Raw genomic sequence first — 18,421 nt, 5'->3', positions numbered from 1 at the left:
TGTTGATGCAGATTGCCTGCAAGAACACATTCTTCCATGATGGCTAACTGCTACCAGGAGCAAGCTAAAGCATACGTTGAGTTTGAGGTTAACTCTGTTTCTTCTGCTCATGGAGGACATGCACCAGGCAGTTTTCCACCTGGGTAACTGAGCAGGTCCCACTCCTTGGACAGAAGAGTTTTGGGAGCTATTAACCCAAGTAGAAGTGAAGCTTTACATGCTGTTAGATAGCAGAGAAGCTAACTAGGCAGACAGGAAGTGTTGCAGCAGTTATGCATTATGGGGGGTCCAGGTTTTCAGAGAGAAGTATGGGAATAGAAAAAAAAAGATATGGAAGGAATGAGATGTTAGGTTGAGCAGTTCATTAAAGACAGCAGTAACTTGGTGACAGGGAGAAAACACATCAGGAAACCAAGCATTTTGTAGAATCACAGAATGGTTTGGGCTGGAAGAGACGTTAAAGCTCAGCCAATTCCAATCCCTTACAACCCCTTCCACTAGCCTGGGTTGCTCCAAACTGGCCTTGAACACTGCCAGGGATGGGGCAGCCACAGCTTCTCGGCAACCTGGGCCAGTCTCTCACCACCACCAAGGAAACCTACTCTAACCTCCTAAGGATCCGAGCACGGCTGCGATCCAGAGTGAGGAAGAGACGATTTCCTTTTTCCAGGAGGCGGTCTGGCGTGGCCCAGGTCGCGCTGAGACGCTGTGGGGGGTAGCTGTGGCGGTGTGAGGCGGGGCTGTGGCGGTGTGTGGCGGGGCTGTGGCGGTGTGAGGCGGGGCTGTGGCGGTGTGAGGCGGGGCTGTGGCGGTGTGAGGCGGGGCTGTGGCGGTGTGTGGCGGGGCTGTGGCGGTGTGAGGCGGGGCTGTGGCGGTGTGTGGCGGGGCTGTGGCGGTGTGAGGCGGGGCTGTGGCGGTGTGAGGCGGGGCTGTGGCGGTGTGAGGCGGGGCTGTGGCGGTGTGAGGCGGGGCTGTGGCGGTGTGAGGCGGGGCTGTGGCGGTGTGTGGCGGGGCTGTGGCGGTGTGAGGCGGGGCTGTGGCGGTGTGAGGCGGGGCTGTGGCGGTGTGAGGCGGGGCTATGGCGGTGTGAGGCGGTGTGAGGCGGGGCTGTGGCGGTGTGAGGCGGGGCTGTGGCGGTGTGAGGCGGGGCTGTGGCGGTGTGAGGCGGGGCTGTGGCGGTGTGAGGCGGTGTGTGGCGGGGCTGTGGCGGTGTGAGGCGGGGCTGTGGCGGTGTGTGGCGGGGCTGTGGCGGTGTGAGGCGGGGCTGTGGCGGTGTGAGGCGGGGCTGTGGCGGTGTGAGGCGGGGCTGGGGCGGTGTGAGGCGGACAGCGCCGGTAGGCGGCAGAGCGTAGCGGCGACTACAGCGGCTTGCAGCGGAGGGGAGCGGCTGGCCCCGCCGCCATGGGCAGTGAGTACGGGCAGGGGGGCGGCCGGGGGAGCCGGCCCGGCCTGCGGGGCCGCTGCCTGCGGCAGAGCAGGACAGGACGCGGCCGGCCGCCGGCCCGGCGTGCCTGAGGTGCAGCGGGAGCGGGGCAGCCTCCTCCCGGGTGTAGGACTCGTGGTGCCGGGCGGAGAGAGACCAAGCACCGCTCGGCACAGTGTGGGGTGGGTTGGCTTGTTCCTCTGGTCTCGGTGTTTTAGCTTAGGAGCCGTCTGCTGCGGGGCGGGATGCGGGTTGTGGGTTGTGATGAGCTGTGCGGCGACTTGGAGTAAATACAGGGGGCATTTATCACCGCAACATGTGAAAGTAAACGTGACATTTGGACTGAAATGTTGATAAATTTGGCTTTCGGTGTAATAAATGCGTTTTCTTCGGAGACGTACTGATGATTGTTTTCTGTGGGTATCTGAATGTGTTGGGGCTGGGAATAACATGCAAGTTTTGGAGGACAGATGAACCGTCAAACAAATGAGAAAGAGCTCGAACTGTTGAGCTTTTCTGTGATGTTAAAGGAGAAACTGACAAAAGAGATGTACCAAACATTTTAATAAACACGCCCAAAGTTCTGATCGGAACAAGAGTTGCAGTGATTTAAATGATGATTCCTGAACATATTTTAGTGATCGAATTATTTTCTTAGCTAAATATTGGTGTAAAATATAACATACTCATCTCTACATGGATACTTTCTGATGTCAGTATCCTTTGCTTCTGTGTTTAACCAGCACAGGCTGATACTGGGTCGTTTATTTTTAGGTGGAATACAATTTAGTTCACTTCTGGTGGTGTGCACAGTGCCACATCTGAAATGATTCCAGCTGTAGAAAGAAGAATGGACCAAATTGATTAGAAAAAGAACTGTCTTTCCCTGTTTTCAGCTGTTTTAAGAAGAGGCCATCAGTTTTCAAACACCAAATTAGTGTGTGGATGAAATAATTCACTTACTTTATGTTTTCTCCTAGAAGTTTAATAAAGTTGTATGAAGCTTTCTGAATTCATAAATGTTCATTAATATATTTTTCTTTCTTTTTTTGTGTGTGTGTTTCCTGGAACAGTAAAATTTTTAGAAGTTATTAAGCCATTCTGTGCAGTATTACCCGAAATCCAGAAACCAGAGCGAAAAGTGAGTGCCACATTATGTTCTTCCTTTACTGGTTCACAGATATTGTGATATTTGAGTCCATGCTCCAGTATAAATACAGACAGTGGGCCCTGAAGTAGGACATATTCCTTGGAGGAGGGAAATCCATGTCAAGGTAAAATATTACCATGATGAGGAATTCTTAACAGCCTTCTGGTAACTTGTTCCACTTGGTAATTACAGATTTAGTTCTTCCTTTTCCACAAAATACTTTCTACTCCCCTACCTGTGATGGGGAAGTGATCTGTGACATAGGGCAGGTAATTGCTCCCTGTTCACCTACTGGATGTGACACTTGTCTTAGTTCTGAAATCAGAGAACTGAGTTCACTTGCAGCTGATCTCTGTTCCCTTAGGCCTAGAAATGCCTCCCATTTCCTCAGCACATTTTCTGGATTAAAATTAATGAATTTCTACAGATCAGGAAGAGACCTGCCTTGACAAAAAGCCCTCCCATAGCCACTGTTGCTTACTTTAAAAACTCAAGCAAGCACATAACATTTAGGTGGCAAAGGTTCTCATTGGAGTAACAAATTTGACTGGCATGAAAATTTATTAAGAGCTAACTGTTGACTTTTATATTCTTAAAAAGAAAATGCACATCTGGGAAGATGGCACCATCTGAGGGAATCTTCTTTGATGGATGAGAGAAGTATCATCTTTGTTTCTGCAGTGGTGAACCGTAGTGCAATCTCCTGGTGCTGATTTATGGCCTATCTGGGATTAACTGATCACATCCATCCCTTTTTTGTCTGGTGGGGTGGATGGGAAGAAGAAGCCAAGACAAATCTACAGACGCTGATGTTTCTGTAGAGCTCACTGGCAGTTGTGATTTTTCTCTTGTTTTTGGTTTCTTTTTTCCTCCTGCCTCTCTCTTTGCCAGAGAGGAACAGGGACTCGATCTGTCCATGTCCTCCAAGAGCAGATGAAGGATTCTCAGAGAGGTGCCAAGATTCCTGTCCTCTCTATTTGGGTCACTTTGTCTTTATTACTATCTAGGTCGCTGTCTGGGCAATGGCTGCCAGTTGCCAGCTTTGTCCCGATTTGAAGTGAAAATATAACTGAGAGCTTTCTTCTGACACTGAAGAGCCCTTTGACCATCTTAAGTGCTGTTCTTTGCTCACGTGTAGTTCATCAAGTGAGTTAGATCATTCTATCTAATTAATTCTTTGTTACTTACTGTTTTCTTGCAAGCTGGCACTGGCAGACATCATTAGTAATGGTTTAGTGGATTGGTTAAGGCCAGGACAAGAAATGAAGATAACAAAATAGAAAAATAAATCTATTTTGTCTACGCTGTACCAGTTATAGGAAGAAAATGAACTCTGTGCCAGCCGGCACCAGGGCATTAAGTGAAAGTGGAGTTTTGATTCAGTTGGGCTCTCACTGAGAGATGTTTTCTGTCAGTGGGGAGTGTTGCTTTTGTGTTCTGACCAACTCAATGAACAGAAGCAATTGCTACTTTTTAGTTAGTGATATCAGTTCATATTTCCCTCATAAGCACAGATTTTTCTAAGTAGAACACACTGTTCAGAACACCAAGTAGATGGAGCTTTAGTCCCTTCAATTTCACAAATTACAAGAAAAATGTCAAAGGAATAAAATGTCCAAGTGAATCTGATCGGATGATGAAATGTATCATCCCTGTGCTTGTTACCACTTGTGCTTGCAGTGTTTTTGTACCAGTCTGTATTTTGTTGTTCCTGGCATATGGATTCAGCTGCTTCCTGGGCTTATTTTCCCATCTTTTTGAATCAGAGAGACTGTTTTCCTTGGGAATAACTCTTGGGTGATGCAGAATCTCTCTTATGCTCATACTCAATGCACTTACAGAGAGAGCCAGGACAGTTGTAGAACGTGAGTGATGCCCTGGGAGCTGAGGTTAACAGTGGGGCTGCAGAGATCCTTTGATGAAGTGTTTTTCTTTTTACAAGTCTGTACTTAAAATCTGAACTGTAGAATTCAAACAGCACTTGGAAAAGTGGGTCAGCACTGCATAAAGTCGAACACAAGACACTGTCTGGATTTATTTGCTGCTGTCACTATTTGTCTTTTCTTATCTTTGTGCTCCTGTATTTTTAGCATCTGGCCTCTTTTAAAGGAGTGAGGCAGTATCAGTAAATAAATTGAATTAGAGGCATTATTTTACTTCAAAGTAAGTGCATGATTTAATTTATAAAGATACTATTGTGGGTTTCTCTTGCTTGAGAAGCTGTGCTGCTGCATCAGTTTGCAGTTTCTCATTTGTGGGTGTTCAGCACCAATAAAACCAGGCACTAATCTTTCTTCTTCTCTCCAGGCAGGTTCAGTGGTTGGAGGCAGAAAGCTTCTATTTCTGCTGTATCTGTCTTACCTGTTAGTTCATGTCATGTTCTAGTAGCTGCAGTACTCTTGCCTCCAGTGAGCACACTTATCCCAGTGTTTCTGGTCCATGGAGGAGAGGTGGGAACTTGAAGATAAAACAGCATCTTGGTGCTCTCTGGTCTCTTCAGGAGCATTTCTTTCTGCCTGATGCTTTGAGCAGTCCTCTGGTTCGAATTTAAATCTTGTGATTCCTCTCTTGTGCCTGGCACTAGTTACAGTTGCCTCGGATGTTGTGACCCTGAGATTCTCTTCAATGTATTAGTGACTAATGACCATTAATCTGACTTCCTTTTAAAAAGTAATATATAATCTGCATCAATAAAAGCATTTTGGGGGGGGGGGGGAAGAGTCTAAAAATGATTTTATGGTCTGTGTTCATGAAGATAATGGTGATTTTAAGCTTCTTCTAACACCCTTTGAAGAACTTAATTTTAAGCATTTTGAATTACTGCCAAAACATCATTGTTCTTCTGTTTCTTCTCACTTGTCTTCACAGCAGTTAGATCTCTTTAATAGTGCTTTAGTTTAGTAACTTCCAACCTTACAAAACAGTGCCTCCAACCTGTTGAAGCCTAGAGCACTAATCACTGAACATAAAAGGGGTTTTGCATTAATCTTTCGTGCTTGTTCTGGTATGTCTGTGTTTTTAGCTTTTCTTTAAATACCCACGGTATTACAATCCTATATAAGATACATTCTACTGACTGAGTCTCAGCTATGCTGTCTGCCAGAGCCCAGTTTCTCTGGCTACACAGAAGCCCATGACTGTCTCTATAAAATCTGAAATCATATTAAATTCTAATGAGGGATGATGCTTCTGGTTCAATATCTTTGCATTTAATTAATTTCATTAATTTTACTCTGCATTGTTTCTGCACAGTGAAAGTTCTACATCCAGTTAACACATTAACCTCTATGATCTGTTCTGTAGATCCAGTTCAGAGAGAAGGTGCTATGGACAGCCATCACACTCTTCATTTTCTTAGTATGCTGCCAGGTGGGTGTTGATGTTCCCTCTGTTCAGACACTGCGTGTTCTGTACATATAAGATAGAACGCTAAAAGGGTGAGAAGTTTGTGTTTGTGTTTCATGTTGATCTACTTCTTTATGATGAAGTATTTAATACTTCAGTTAAACCTGATTCTCTGAAGTAGTCTTTATTATGGATTACGTATGTTTTCACAGACTAATTTTTTCTAGTCATGTTTTTTCTTGTTATAGGAAGGCTCCTATCAGATGAGAATTCTGGCTGCAGGGTCAACAGCCGAGCTGGTTACACACTGAGCAGCATAAGCAAACTGAGCAATTTGATGTATTTTTTACCTTCTGCTCACAGCTAAATTGACATTTTAGCAGTGTGGAGTGAAAAAGAATTGACCTTTTACCTGATTCCTCTTGAACAAGCAGATGGGTTGTAAAGATTGCAGGAAAATGTTTTCCTGAGCTCTTTAACTTGACATTCAGAACTTGTTTTTTTGTGAATATACTGGCAAAGACATTAGCCAACCCCTCCAAAACAGAGCTCTTTGTAAACATTGACATGATCTTTATTACTCATAGTTGCAGGAGTTAGAATCATAGAATCATAGAATAGTTAGGGTTGGAAAGGACCTTAAGATCATCTAGTTCCAACCCCCCTGCCATGGACAGGGACACTTCACACTAAACCATGTCACCCAAGGCTTCATCCAACCTGGCCTTGAACACTGCCAGGGATGAAGCATTCGCAGCCTCCCTGGGCAACCCATTCCAGTGCCTCACTACCCTAACAAGAAAGAATTTCTTCCTTATATCCAATCTAAACTTCCCCTGTTTAAGTTTTAACCTGTTACCCCTTGTCCTGTCACTACATTCTCTAATGAAGAGTCCCTCCCCAGCATCCCTGTAGGCCCCCTTCAGATACTGGAAGGCTGCTATGAGGTCTCCACGCAGCCTACAGGCTAAACAGCCCCAACTTTCTCAACCTATCATCCTACAGGAGGTGCTCCAGTCCCCCGATCATCCTCGTGGCCCTCCTCTGGACTTGTTCCAACAGTTCCATGTCAGTTCCTAGAACCTGTACCTGGGTTGTAAACAGATAGTGTTGTTTTGCTGGGTTTCATCAAGAATCTGTGTATTACTTGATGCATAGCTTTTTAGAGCTTATTGACCTCTTAGACTGAACTGTATTTCATATTTTTATACTTAAGACGTACTGTTCACCTTCAGAATCAGGGGTTTTAAGTTATATTTATCAACTTACCAATTCCAGAATCTGGAGCAGTAGGTTAATAATGACTGTCTACAACACTGAAGGACTGTTGAAAGGCTAAAATCCAGCTCTTGTACTGACCTGTTTGTTTGGAAGGAGGAGGTGGGCATGATACCAGAGCTAGAACAACATGTAGTTTGTCTACCTGCTGGATATATGCATCATTAAGATTTTGAATCTATACAAAATATTATAGTAATTGAATAAGGAAATTGGATGGTGCAGATTCAGGAATAAATCTATAAGCTTGCCTGGGTTCCTGGTCTACTGCTTTCGTGATGCACAAGAGTTGTAAAGAGTTCAAAATCCCTCAGGATTGACATATAGGGAGGGTTTGTATAAACTTGGCTAACTTTGACAGTTCTGCGTGGGATATTTTAAAACACATCGCCAACTGTGGAATTTGAATGTTTAAACTTGCTGGAAGAAGGTACTTGCATCGTAATTTATACCTTTAATTTGTATGGGAAATAAATTCTACTTAGGACAGTTTAAAAGAAAGAATTAAAACCCTGCTTGCTTCTGTCATCTCCAGGATGCTTTGCTACAGTTTTCTCTCTCTTTATTTGAAATTCCAATTTGCTGCAAAGTTTTGGTGAAATAAGTAATGGCATAAGTAATCTGATGTTTTCCCCTGTTCTGTGGATGATCTGTGGTGGGTAACTGATTTTATGCTTTTTCTATTCTTTTGGGGAGTTGTAGTATTCCAGAATGATGTGTCATGCATTTACATCTTTAACTGCAGGAATCTGGTTTATGGGCACTGATTCTTTCTAGGGGTTTCTGCTTTTTCGTGTAGAAGGGTCTAAGTTTAGTACTCTGAGTCATACCCCAGTTGGGGGATTAAAATAGATGGTGTCAATGCCTCTGGTTTAATTAAAAAGAATTGGAATAAACGATTCTAGAGAGTGTAATAGTTGAACCATTGTGCACTAAGATTGTGCACATTGGATTAATGCATGCTGGCTTTGTGTATGTCTGACACTGTTGTGTGCTTTGACAGATACCTTTGTTTGGAATCATGTCATCAGATTCTGCAGATCCGTTCTATTGGATGCGAGTTATTCTTGCGTCAAACAGAGGTTAGTAGATTATTTCTTCCTCTGTTTTTATGGCTATAAACAGAGCAGGAAATAAATGGTTGGCTGTTAAATTTCATACAACCCAGATGTCATGTTGAAACACTGTAAAGTTCTTAACAGAGATGTAATTAAAACTGACTGATCCTCGAGGAGTTCTTTGTCTTGGGGATGGGGTTTCCTTTGACATGCAGATGAGATTAATCTTGGTTCTGAAGTTCTGGGATGATTATCTTTTGAATTGTAGAGCAGCCTCTTTCTGATTAATATATGGGACAGGGAATCTTCTGCCCCACCACTTACAGACAGCACTAATGTGCAGTATGAGAGTGTAGGCTAGAAACGTGCCTCATGGTATTTTGACAGCATTGTATGCGAGTAGTTTTGTAGATGAGAAAGTTAAGGGCAGAGGTGATAATGCTGATAGTTTAGCAAAGCCAAACTAACTTAGTTTAGAATAGACAAGTGGCTCCCAACCAAATGTATAAGAAGACTTAAACTAATTCTAGAAGTCTAAAACTCAGATGGGTGATCTCACATGTGACTCTGAATGGGGACACTGGCTTCATCTGTATAATGGAAATTGCTGGAACTAAGAAAATCAGTGGAACCCTCTAATGTGAAGGTATAAATTATTTAGGAATGGCTAATTTGGTCACACCAGTGAAGATAGCACATGAAGGTAAATAAGCTACCTGCTTCAGACGCTACTGCAGTATTTACATATAAAACTCTATGTCTCACTAGTAGATGCAAAATAAGCTGTTCGCTACCCAGACAGAAGATTAGAGAGACTGAAAGCACGAAAAACAGGAGTGGGAAGGTTACTTTTCACCTAAGTCAAGTGACTGGAGATCATTGGATGGGCGGTAAAAGCTGAAGGTTTTGACATCCTCATTTTCTTGCTGTTGGAGAAGTAGAGATTTGAATTTTTGAAAAGATAGAGCTGAAATGAAGACTACCAATGGTAGTTAGGCAGAAATGAAGACTCCAGACAATAAGGAAGATGCTCAAAACCCCTTTGTTGAATTCAGATGACTTATTAAAGGCTCTTCAGGAAATGAAGCTATTGAGGGATAAGAGGGAAAACCTCATGGCTTAAGTACGGGTTGAAAAGCTCAGAAGAAATGCCTGCACACATCTGTAAAGTGCCACGAAGTGAATATTGGGCAGTCCTAATCTGCCATGACACAAAGGATACAGTGGAACTAAAGAAACACTCAGGGAAAGGCATCAGGGAGCATCTAAGGTAGATAATCATCTATAGAAAGAGATAGGAGATCCTAAAAAAAAAATAAATAAGGATTCTTTGCCGTGGAATGTGCATATCCCAGATGTGTTCATCTCTGGAAAAAAGAGGCTAGGGGATGGATAGCCACTTTTTTCCTTATACTGTTAGAGGGAAGGGGCAGCCCCTGCTATTGTTAGGCAGCATAAGTCACTCAAAGCTTCTGAATAAATGACTGATGCATAGGAAAAGCCTGATACCTCCCCCCCCAGAGAAGGGGCCCCTTCCAGAGGTGGGGTGAGAGGACAGAGAAGCTGCTGGGCTGATCAGCTGTGCATGTACTGTTCCTTGATAGGCTATGCCAAAAAGCTGAGCTTCAGTGTACATTGACCTCTAGTGTTAGCATGGTTCCACAGAAGTATTTGAAGTAAAATGCTACACAGGTTTTTCATGCTGCCTTCAAAATGACAGATTTTAGCACAGCAGCCTTCTTTTGTGTGGAGATTACAGTCTTTCCTTTGATCATACCTGGGCTGGAATAGAATATGTTGGAAACATTATGAAAAGTGTTCCTTATAGCTCAGAAACGTTTCACCAGACCTAATATCCTCAGAGGAGAATTCTTTAGGAGAGGTGTTTGAATGGCAATTAGAATCATAGAATCAAGTAGGTTGGAAAAGACCATTAAGATCATCAAGTCCAACCATTACCCCAGCACTGCCAAGACCACCACTAAACCACGTCACTAACAATCTCATCTACATGTTTTTTGAACACTTCCAGGGATAGTGACTCCAGCACTGCCTGGGCAGCCTGTTCCAATGCCTGAGCACCCTCTTGGTGAAGAAATTGTTCATAATATCCAATTGTGTTAATATCCTAATATCTGATAGTGTTACTTTTTCTTCCTGTTCAGGTACTTTGATGGAATTAGGTATCTCCCCCATTGTGACTTCTGGTTTGATCATGCAGCTGCTGGCTGGAGCGAAGATCATTGAAGTTGGTGACACTCCAAAAGACAGAGCCCTGTTCAATGGAGCTCAGAAGTGTAAGCACTGTTCCAATGGAAAGCAGTGAGCACGTTTTTACTCTGGGGAAAGCAGCCTGCCTAAGGGATAGTAGCTCTGAGATTTCTTTGGTAGGTGATTGCAGCAAAGGATATTTAAAGGATTTGCTTTCTTTCTTGTTTTAGTATTTGGGATGATTATTACCATTGGGCAAGCCATTGTGTATGTTATGACTGGAATGTATGGAGATCCTGCTGAAATGGGTGCTGGAATTTGTCTTCTTATTATAATTCAGGTTTGTAATGAGCTATTTTGTGTGTAACTGAGACTGGTTGGATACAATGTAGCTGGAAAGAAAAATCCTTTTTATGTCTGGTTGCCTTTTATTTATTTCTTTTTAATGCTGTAAACCATCACCCTTTGTACCTGTCTATATATGAGATATCCTAAATATTCCATAAAGGAGGAGAAAGCTGGGATAGTTAGTATCAGAACTGTTTCAGATAGGAGTGGCTGTTTAACTCAAAGTAAAGGAATTAGTAGACTTTGAAGCAGTAGCTGCTGTTAAGTATCATGAAGGACTTCTCACTGAACAGCACAGATGCAGCTTTGAGACATTATCCTGTAGAGCAAAGCAGTAAATGCCCCAAATTCAGTGCTTACTGAGTAATCTGTTTGCAAGTGTCTGTGTTGAACAGTCACGGGGATTGTTGCCAGGTGAGATGTGCAGGCGTTTGTACATGAGAGGGCAGAAATACCGCAGGAATGATGTATAGGTAAAAAACTTCCTCAGCACACTCCAACATGATGAAATTACAGAAGCAGGGAATTAATACATAATTCTTGACTTGATTCACTCTTCTTTCTGCTCAGTTCTGTTCCTTTTCCCACAGCTGTTTGTTGCCGGTTTGATCGTGTTGCTGTTAGATGAGTTGCTACAGAAAGGCTATGGCTTGGGATCTGGTATTTCCCTGTTTATTGCTACCAATATCTGTGAAACCATTGTCTGGAAGGCCTTTAGTCCTACTACCATCAACACTGGCAGAGGTACGTGTGCTATTACAGTTAGTTATAATGTGTTTCAGTGCATGTGTACTTATACAGAAACTATCAGTGTTTATCTGATGGCTATTAAAAATGTTTTAATGTGTGATAAATATTATTAGGCTGAGAGAGCTGGGCTGGTTCAGCCTGGAGAAGAGAAGGCTCCCGGGAGAACTTAGAGCAGCTTCCGGTGCCTAAAGGGGCCAACAAGAGACCTGGAGAGGGACTGACAAAGGGGAATGGCTTTAACCTGATGGAGGGGAAATTTAGATTAGACATTAGGCAGAAATTCTTCCCTGTGAGGGTGCTGAGGGGCTGGCACAGAGAAGCTGTGGCTGCCCTGTCCATGGCAGTGTTAAGGCCACGGGGCTTGGAGAAACCTGGTCTAGTGGAAGGTGTTCCTGCCCGTGGCAGGGGTTGGAGCTGCATGAGCTTTAAGGTCCCTTCCAACCCAAACCATTCTATGATTGCCTTCTAAAGTTAAATGTCTAACACTGAAGATCAAAATTGGTCTGACTTATGTGAAGATGAATAAATAACCTGCAATTTTTCCTTTGCTGATTTGAATTGCAGCAGTTAAGGCCCCCTGACTGAAGATTTTGGATTTCCAAACCAAATTAATCTTGTTTCAGCATCATTTAGTCCCTAGAAGCAGATAAGATAAGAAATACTGCATTCAGAGGAGCTGGTTATGATCCAACCAGTACTGTGGCTATAGGATGCTTTTATAGTTAGTGCCTCCAAATTACTCTAAACGGTTTGATTCTTCCGACACTACCATCTCTTCATTCCTCAGCCAATCATTGACAGCATCTGGTTGTCCTGAGACCCTAGAAATAAGCAATCAAGGGGTTGACTAGTTTAATACATTTGGAGTCTGGAGCCATTATTTTAGTTTGCTTTCATTTCACCTTAGTAGCTTTGTTGTATTTTATTATGTCTTTTCTAAAGCTGTTTTCCTCGTTTTTTATTACTTCTAATCATTCTCCTGCCCCAGAAAAGAAAGGAAAAGTGTATTCTTTCATGTGTGTGACTTGGGGTTTTTGTTTGGTTGATTTGGGGATTTGGTTGTTTGTTTTAACCAGGAATAACATTTTGGTAGATTAATCTACAATCTATAAGCTAAACCAGAATCCTGTATTGTGATACATCTGTTGAAACAGGATTTATGTCCTATTGTATCAGATTTTACTGTGTCAAATTTCTAAAACAAAGATGCCATTTTTTTTAACAGGCTTTTAAATTACAGATTAAAATTCCTTGACTCTTTTGTTATGTGCAGGGACAGAGTTTGAGGGGGCTGTGATTGCCTTATTTCACCTTCTGGCTACACGAACTGACAAAGTCCGGGCTTTGCGGGAAGCTTTTTACCGTCAGAATCTGCCCAATCTCATGAATCTGATTGCTACAGTGTTTGTATTTGCTGTAGTCATCTATTTCCAGGTAAAATGAGCAATTCCTTGTAGTAGCTCTGCAGCTGCAGAGGTGGGAGTGCACAGACCCTGAACACTGCAGTCACTGGGGGGGAAACGCACAAGTTAAAGTCAAGTCTCTCTGAGCTTTGAGCAATGAACGCTCTTTGTTCCAGTACTGTTGTTCAGTAACATCCCTCTGGGACAGTGCTGCTGTTAAATTCGATAGCCCACATTCCATTAAATGCCATACACACTATGAGGGTATTTTTATTAAGAATGTCTTCTGGAATTGCAGTAGTTGTCACACAGATATGGTTGAATACTCATCAGTGACTTGGAAGAATATTCTTGGACACAGTAAAGAGCCTTCCTGCTTTGCGGTGGATATGTATGGATTTACTCTAGAAACAGCCATGTAATCAGTGCAGAGCTGATTTGGTTTTCCCCTCAGTTTCTTGACATCCTTAGGTAGCATTAAATTTAATTCTTTAAGTATTAACTGCTTAAGCTTATGCTTAAATACCAAGTATATAAGTATAAACTTTTAAGTATTTACTAAAGTGGACGCTAAAGCAGGATCCATAGGGTGATTTTCTTGTTTGTGTGTGTGGCTGAAATGTGATTTATTATTATTCTTTTTAAGCTGTTTAGTCAGTGGTGGCAGTAAAACTTGGGTTATGTGGTTTTCAAATCCATGTGGCTTTTCTTGGGTCTACTCAGCCAGAGGCCTGCCCCAGAGGAATGGACCTTATCACACAATTCCTGCTGATAACTGGCTACTTAAATTGAAGTCTTTTATTGAGCCGTATTCTATAAAGTGTATGTATAAAGGGATGTCATTTAGCAGATGAGAGATTATGTAAAAAGAGCTTAATAAAACCAAGCAGTAACACTTACAACTCCTTAAAGTTTCGATCCAGGCTGTGGCAGAAAACCTCCGGCTTTCACTGTCTCAGACCTTGCACTCCTTGTTTATCCAGCCAGAAGGCTGTGGTCAGGAATGGCTTTCTGGCATTTGAGGAACACCACCTGTGCTGGAAATAAGCCTGGTGTGTTTGTGTTCTTTCCATAGGGGTTTCGTGTTGATTTACCCATCAAGTCTGCACGCTACCGGGGACAGTACAGTAGCTATCCGATCAAGCTCTTCTATACCTCCAACATTCCCATCATTCTGCAGTCTGCCTTAGTTTCAAACCTCTATGTCATTTCCCAGATGTTGTCTGTTCGTTTTAGTGGCAACTTCTTGGTGAATTTACTAGGACAGTGGGCAGTAAGTATTTTACCACTTAAAATTAACTGTTTGTACGTATTACTTCATTGTGAAACTGATATTTAAGCAGTACTTTTGAAAAGTACTTAAGCAAGTACTTTTGAACACTCGTATATAAAAGCTCTTTTAAACTCTGAAGAGGAATTCTTGTGGAAATACAGGATAGTACTTTAAACTGACAGAGGGGAGATTCAGATTAGATATCTGGAAGAAGCTCTTTCCTGTGAGGGTGCTGAGGCACTGGCACAAGGTGCCCAGAGAAGCTGTGGCTGCCCCATACCTGGCAGTGTTGAAGGCCAGGTTGGACAGGGCTTGGAGCAACCTGCTCTAGTGGAAGGTGTCCCTGCCTGTGGCAGGGGTTGGAACTGGATGAGCTTTAAGGTCCCTTCCAACCCAAACCATTCCATGATAGCAATGTCAGAGGTCTGTGAGGAATCTCATAGAATACCAGCTTGGAATGACCTCAAGGATCATTTATTCCAACCTTTCTTGGCAAAATAACTTATTTCCTTTTTCTTCCCCTCTCACAGGACGTCAGTGGTGGTGGCCCTGCTCGCTCTTACCCTGTTGGTGGCCTCTGCTACTACTTGTCTCCCCCTGAATCCATGGGTGCAATATTTGAGGATCCTGTCCATGTCATAGTTTATATCATATTTATGTTGGGATCCTGCGCGTTCTTCTCCAAGACTTGGATTGAGGTGTCTGGCTCATCAGCGAAGGACGTAGGTGTTGTGATAAACCTGCCTAGATGTCTTTGTTTAGACCTGCCTGGCTAATCACTCATCAGTTACTCCTCTGACTAAATATCAGGTGACTATGAAACACTGCAGCAGTTCCATAAAACTCTCTTTTTTGCAGGTTGCCAAGCAACTCAAAGAGCAGCAGATGGTGATGAGAGGCCACAGGGACACTTCAATGGTTCATGAGCTGAACAGGTAAGAAAATGGTGACTTCCAACAGGGTGCTTGAGGTCCTGTCAGCTAGAGCAGGTGTTCTTGGAAACGTTGGAGACCTCTTTCCACTGAACATGTCCGGGTTCTTCCCTTTCAGCTGTTCTGGTAACACAGAAGGCATTTATAGCAGTAGATAAAAGGTTTACCTATAGCGCCTCTTGTGTAAGTGGCATAATGAGGGAATTTGGCCAAAACCTCTGCTGTGTTTGTACAAGGAAGATTCCTTGGGTTTTACAGGTGTTTAATTTACCATTCCTGAACTCAGCTGATGCTATAAAGTGGTATTTTATGCAGTACACACAGCCTGCTGGTCTGTATGGAAAGGTAGATGTATCCCTTTGTTTCAGTCAGAGCAGTTAATCCTGCTCCTGTGGAAGTTAGATAGCAATTCTCCGTACACGTGTGCTATCCTGTGCAGTGAAAAGCTTTGCCAGTGTTCAGTTCACACAGCTTTCCTCTTGGTGAATATCTATTTTAGTCTCTACTTTGTACAAATACAGAAGACAGCTCATGGCAGAGTCCCATTTGCAATGCTGAATTGCATAGAACATAGAATGGTTTCATCTGAAAGGGACCTTAAAGCTCATCCAGTTCCAGCCCCCCTGCCACAGACAGGGACACCTTACACTTGAGCAGGTTGCTCCAAGCCCCTGTGTCCAACCTGGCCTTGAGTACTGTCAGGGATGGGGCAGCCACAGCTTCTCTGGGCACCCCGTGCTAGCGCCTCAGCACCCTCACAGGGAAGAATTTCTTCTAATGTCTAATCTAAATCTCTCCTGGCAGTTTGAAGCCATTCTTCCTTGTCCTGTTTCTGCATGCACTTGTAAACAGCCTCTCTCTTGAGTCTGTATCAGTCCCCTTTAGGCACTGGAGCTGCTCTAAGGTCTCCCCTTGAGGAGCCTTCTCTTGTCCAGGCTGAACCAGCCCAGCTCTCTCAGCCTGGCTCCAGAGCAGAGCTGCTCCAGCCCTCGCAGCCTCTTCACAGCCTCCTCTTGACTTGCAACAGCAGCTCCACATTCTTATTATGTTGGGGGCCTCAGAGCTGGACGCAGGACTGCAGGGGGGGTAGAGGAGAAGAGGAGAATCCCCTCCCTCAACTTTTGTCACTCAATGCTCCAGTTGATTACTATAGTAGCAGATGCATTGTTTGAGCCCTTGGGTGAAGATTCATGATGCTGAATACTTTCTTTTCTCTTTCCCTGTGGTGCAGGTATATCCCTACAGCTGCTGCATTTGGTGGATTGTGCATTGGTGCCCTTTCAGTATTGGCTGACTTCCTGGGTGCCATTGGCTCAGGCACTGGCATTCTGCTGGCAGTCACTATTATTTATCAGTACTTTGAAATATTTGTAAAAGAACAGGCTGAGGTTGGAGGAGTAGGTGCGTTATTTTTCTAGATGTCCAAATATTTCATGGTTTGTGTGGAAAGGGAAAGTATTTTGACAACATGCATCATTTAATCCAACAATGCTATTTTCTTTTGACTTGTTTTCAAGTGCTGTGTGGCCCATTCCTGCAATGGGCACCGAGCAACGCCTGTGAGCAGCGTTAGTACCGGCTGCCTTAAGAATCCAGTTTACATTATCTATCTTGTTTATCTAGTGTTGCCTGTGATGCTGGAAACCAGTTCATCTACCTTGCTGTCCAAACGCTGCAGTGAGATGCTCAAATGTATCAGTTTGGTGTCAGTAAACACTTTTTGCACACAGCATTAAAATTTTAACTTTATTTCCCTGTCCTTAAGAGGAGAAAAATCTGAATTCAAAATTAACTGCCACGTGATAAAATGTATCTGGAGCTTGTATTTTATGTTAGTTTTTTATACTTTTTTAACTTGCATTTCCCCATCAGTAAACTGGGCACTCCGTCTTTTGCGCTGTCTCCACTCAAGCACCTCTCTCTTAGCTCTAAGGGTGGACAATCGTGTTTTACTAGAGACTGATACACATCTCACCGGGGAGCTGGTTCTGGGGCGGGGGTTGCTGCATCGCAGGGCCCAGGGCATTGGGATCTTGCCCTGCTGTGGGGGGGACAGTGTGGTGGCAGCTGCTGTCCCACTGGGAAGTGAGCCCCGCTGTTCCATTTCAACCTGTACTTGCGCGAGCTGTGCCACTAAAACTTCATGTCCACTTTGCTTCTGTGAGTTTAAAGAACAAGGCCTGGTTCCTCAAGCACTGTTCAGGGGAGGGAAAGGGAGAATGAGGAGTTCCTGCTGCAGACCTTTGTCGCGCTTTACAGCGGCAATGTACAACTGTAAACGTTAGACAATAAACTTATTTAATTAAGCTCTCTCCTGTCTCATCTGTGTGAGATGGAATTCAGCTGCAGGGTCTGATCTTTTCTAACATGCTTTGTTAGTGGGGGGGGGGGGGGGGGCTGGAAGGCTCCTTTTTTCTTCCTCATCCTTGTTCTAGAATATAATTCTGATCAGTTTTTAGCAGTTTTAATTAAAGCCTCAAGATTTCTTCCCTTCAAATCTTTGAGCTTTTCCACTTGGCTGTAACTAATTCCTTTTTCCCTTTGATTTGATGTTTTGATTTCTTCTGTCTTCTCTCATACTTAACTTGAAAGTAACTTTGCTGTTTGTTATGACAGGAAAATCTTAAGCAAGTTTTCTGCTTCATTTGTAAGGCAGGAAAGTCTTCCCAGTTATGCATGCTCACCCAAATTCATTTCAGAACAAGACTTTGATATGAGGATATGTTTGTTACAGCACTTAGATCCTAACCTTTAAGCAGTGGTGGTTGTTTGTGTAACTGGAAGCAGTCAGCTGTACACAGATGCACTGAAGATTCACCCGCAAGTAATGGGAGTGAGGGAATAGGCAGCCTGGGGACATGTGTGTGTGACATATAGGGGTGCCAGGCAAGTAAGTTCATGCCTCAGACAGAATTCCCTGGCTGGGTTATGGACCCTGGGATGTTGTGTTGGTGCCACAGCTGTGATTTTTGCAGCTAAACCAACGAATTTTCTGGATACTTTAGTTACAACTGGGACAAGGAAGCAACCCCCTCAGGTCTAAAGCATAAAAGGCAGTTTCAAACACAGCAGCCAGAGTGTGTCCCTGTGTCCCCATGCTGCTGCTCCTGTCGTGGAGGAATCACTGATGGCTGTTTTGCTGATGCTACTGGTGTGTGTGGATGAGAGATGAGGAAGATGGACACTGTTCTGCACCCACCTTGAGTTAACAGGCTTTGGTACAACACCAACCACAGTCACTTGAGCATCT

At 43.6% G+C, this 18,421-nt stretch overlaps 1 protein-coding gene across 5 annotated transcripts; it reads left to right on the top strand.

Moving 5' to 3' along the window:
• The first annotated feature begins 1,334 nt into the window (after positions 1-1,334).
• SEC61A2 (SEC61 translocon subunit alpha 2) lies at positions 1,335-17,477 on the top strand. Of its 5 annotated transcripts, XM_057422451.1 has the most exons (13): positions 2,497-2,564; positions 4,881-5,023; positions 5,877-5,942; positions 7,197-7,298; positions 8,200-8,278; positions 10,420-10,551; positions 10,696-10,805; positions 11,404-11,557; positions 12,837-12,997; positions 14,042-14,239; positions 14,770-14,961; positions 15,098-15,174; positions 16,403-17,477. In XM_057422451.1, the coding sequence occupies exons 5-13, from the start codon at positions 8,218-8,220 to the stop codon at positions 16,587-16,589; spliced, it is 1,272 nt and encodes a 423-aa protein (XP_057278434.1). In that variant the 5' UTR covers positions 2,497-2,564; positions 4,881-5,023; positions 5,877-5,942; positions 7,197-7,298; positions 8,200-8,217; the 3' UTR covers positions 16,590-17,477. The 5 variants fall into 5 exon arrangements, with proteins under 5 accessions (XP_057278431.1, XP_057278434.1, XP_057278432.1 ...); XM_057422448.1 differs by lacking the exons at positions 4,881-5,023; positions 7,197-7,298 and adding an exon at positions 1,335-1,408; XM_057422449.1 differs by lacking the exon at positions 7,197-7,298.
• The last annotated feature ends 944 nt before the right edge of the window (positions 17,478-18,421 follow it).

The sequence above is a fragment of the Pezoporus wallicus genome, unplaced genomic scaffold (assembly GCF_028554395.1).
Source record: "Pezoporus wallicus isolate ANWC-B61680 ecotype Strahan unplaced genomic scaffold, APGP_CSIRO_Pwel_v1 contig_3058, whole genome shotgun sequence".
In the NCBI taxonomy this organism is placed as follows: Eukaryota; Metazoa; Chordata; class Aves; order Psittaciformes; family Psittacidae; genus Pezoporus; species Pezoporus wallicus.
Note: the sequence above shows the minus strand (reverse complement) of the source record. Positions and strands in the feature narration are given on the sequence as shown.

Coding starts and splice junctions, on each gene's coding strand:
- SEC61A2 (XM_057422448.1), top strand. Junction 5,943..8,199: donor TTTTCTTAGTATGCTGCCAG/GTGGGTGTTGAT, acceptor GTGCTTTGACAG/ATACCTTTGTTTGGAATCAT. Junction 11,558..12,836: donor TACCATCAACACTGGCAGAG/GTACGTGTGCTA, acceptor TGTTATGTGCAG/GGACAGAGTTTGAGGGGGCT.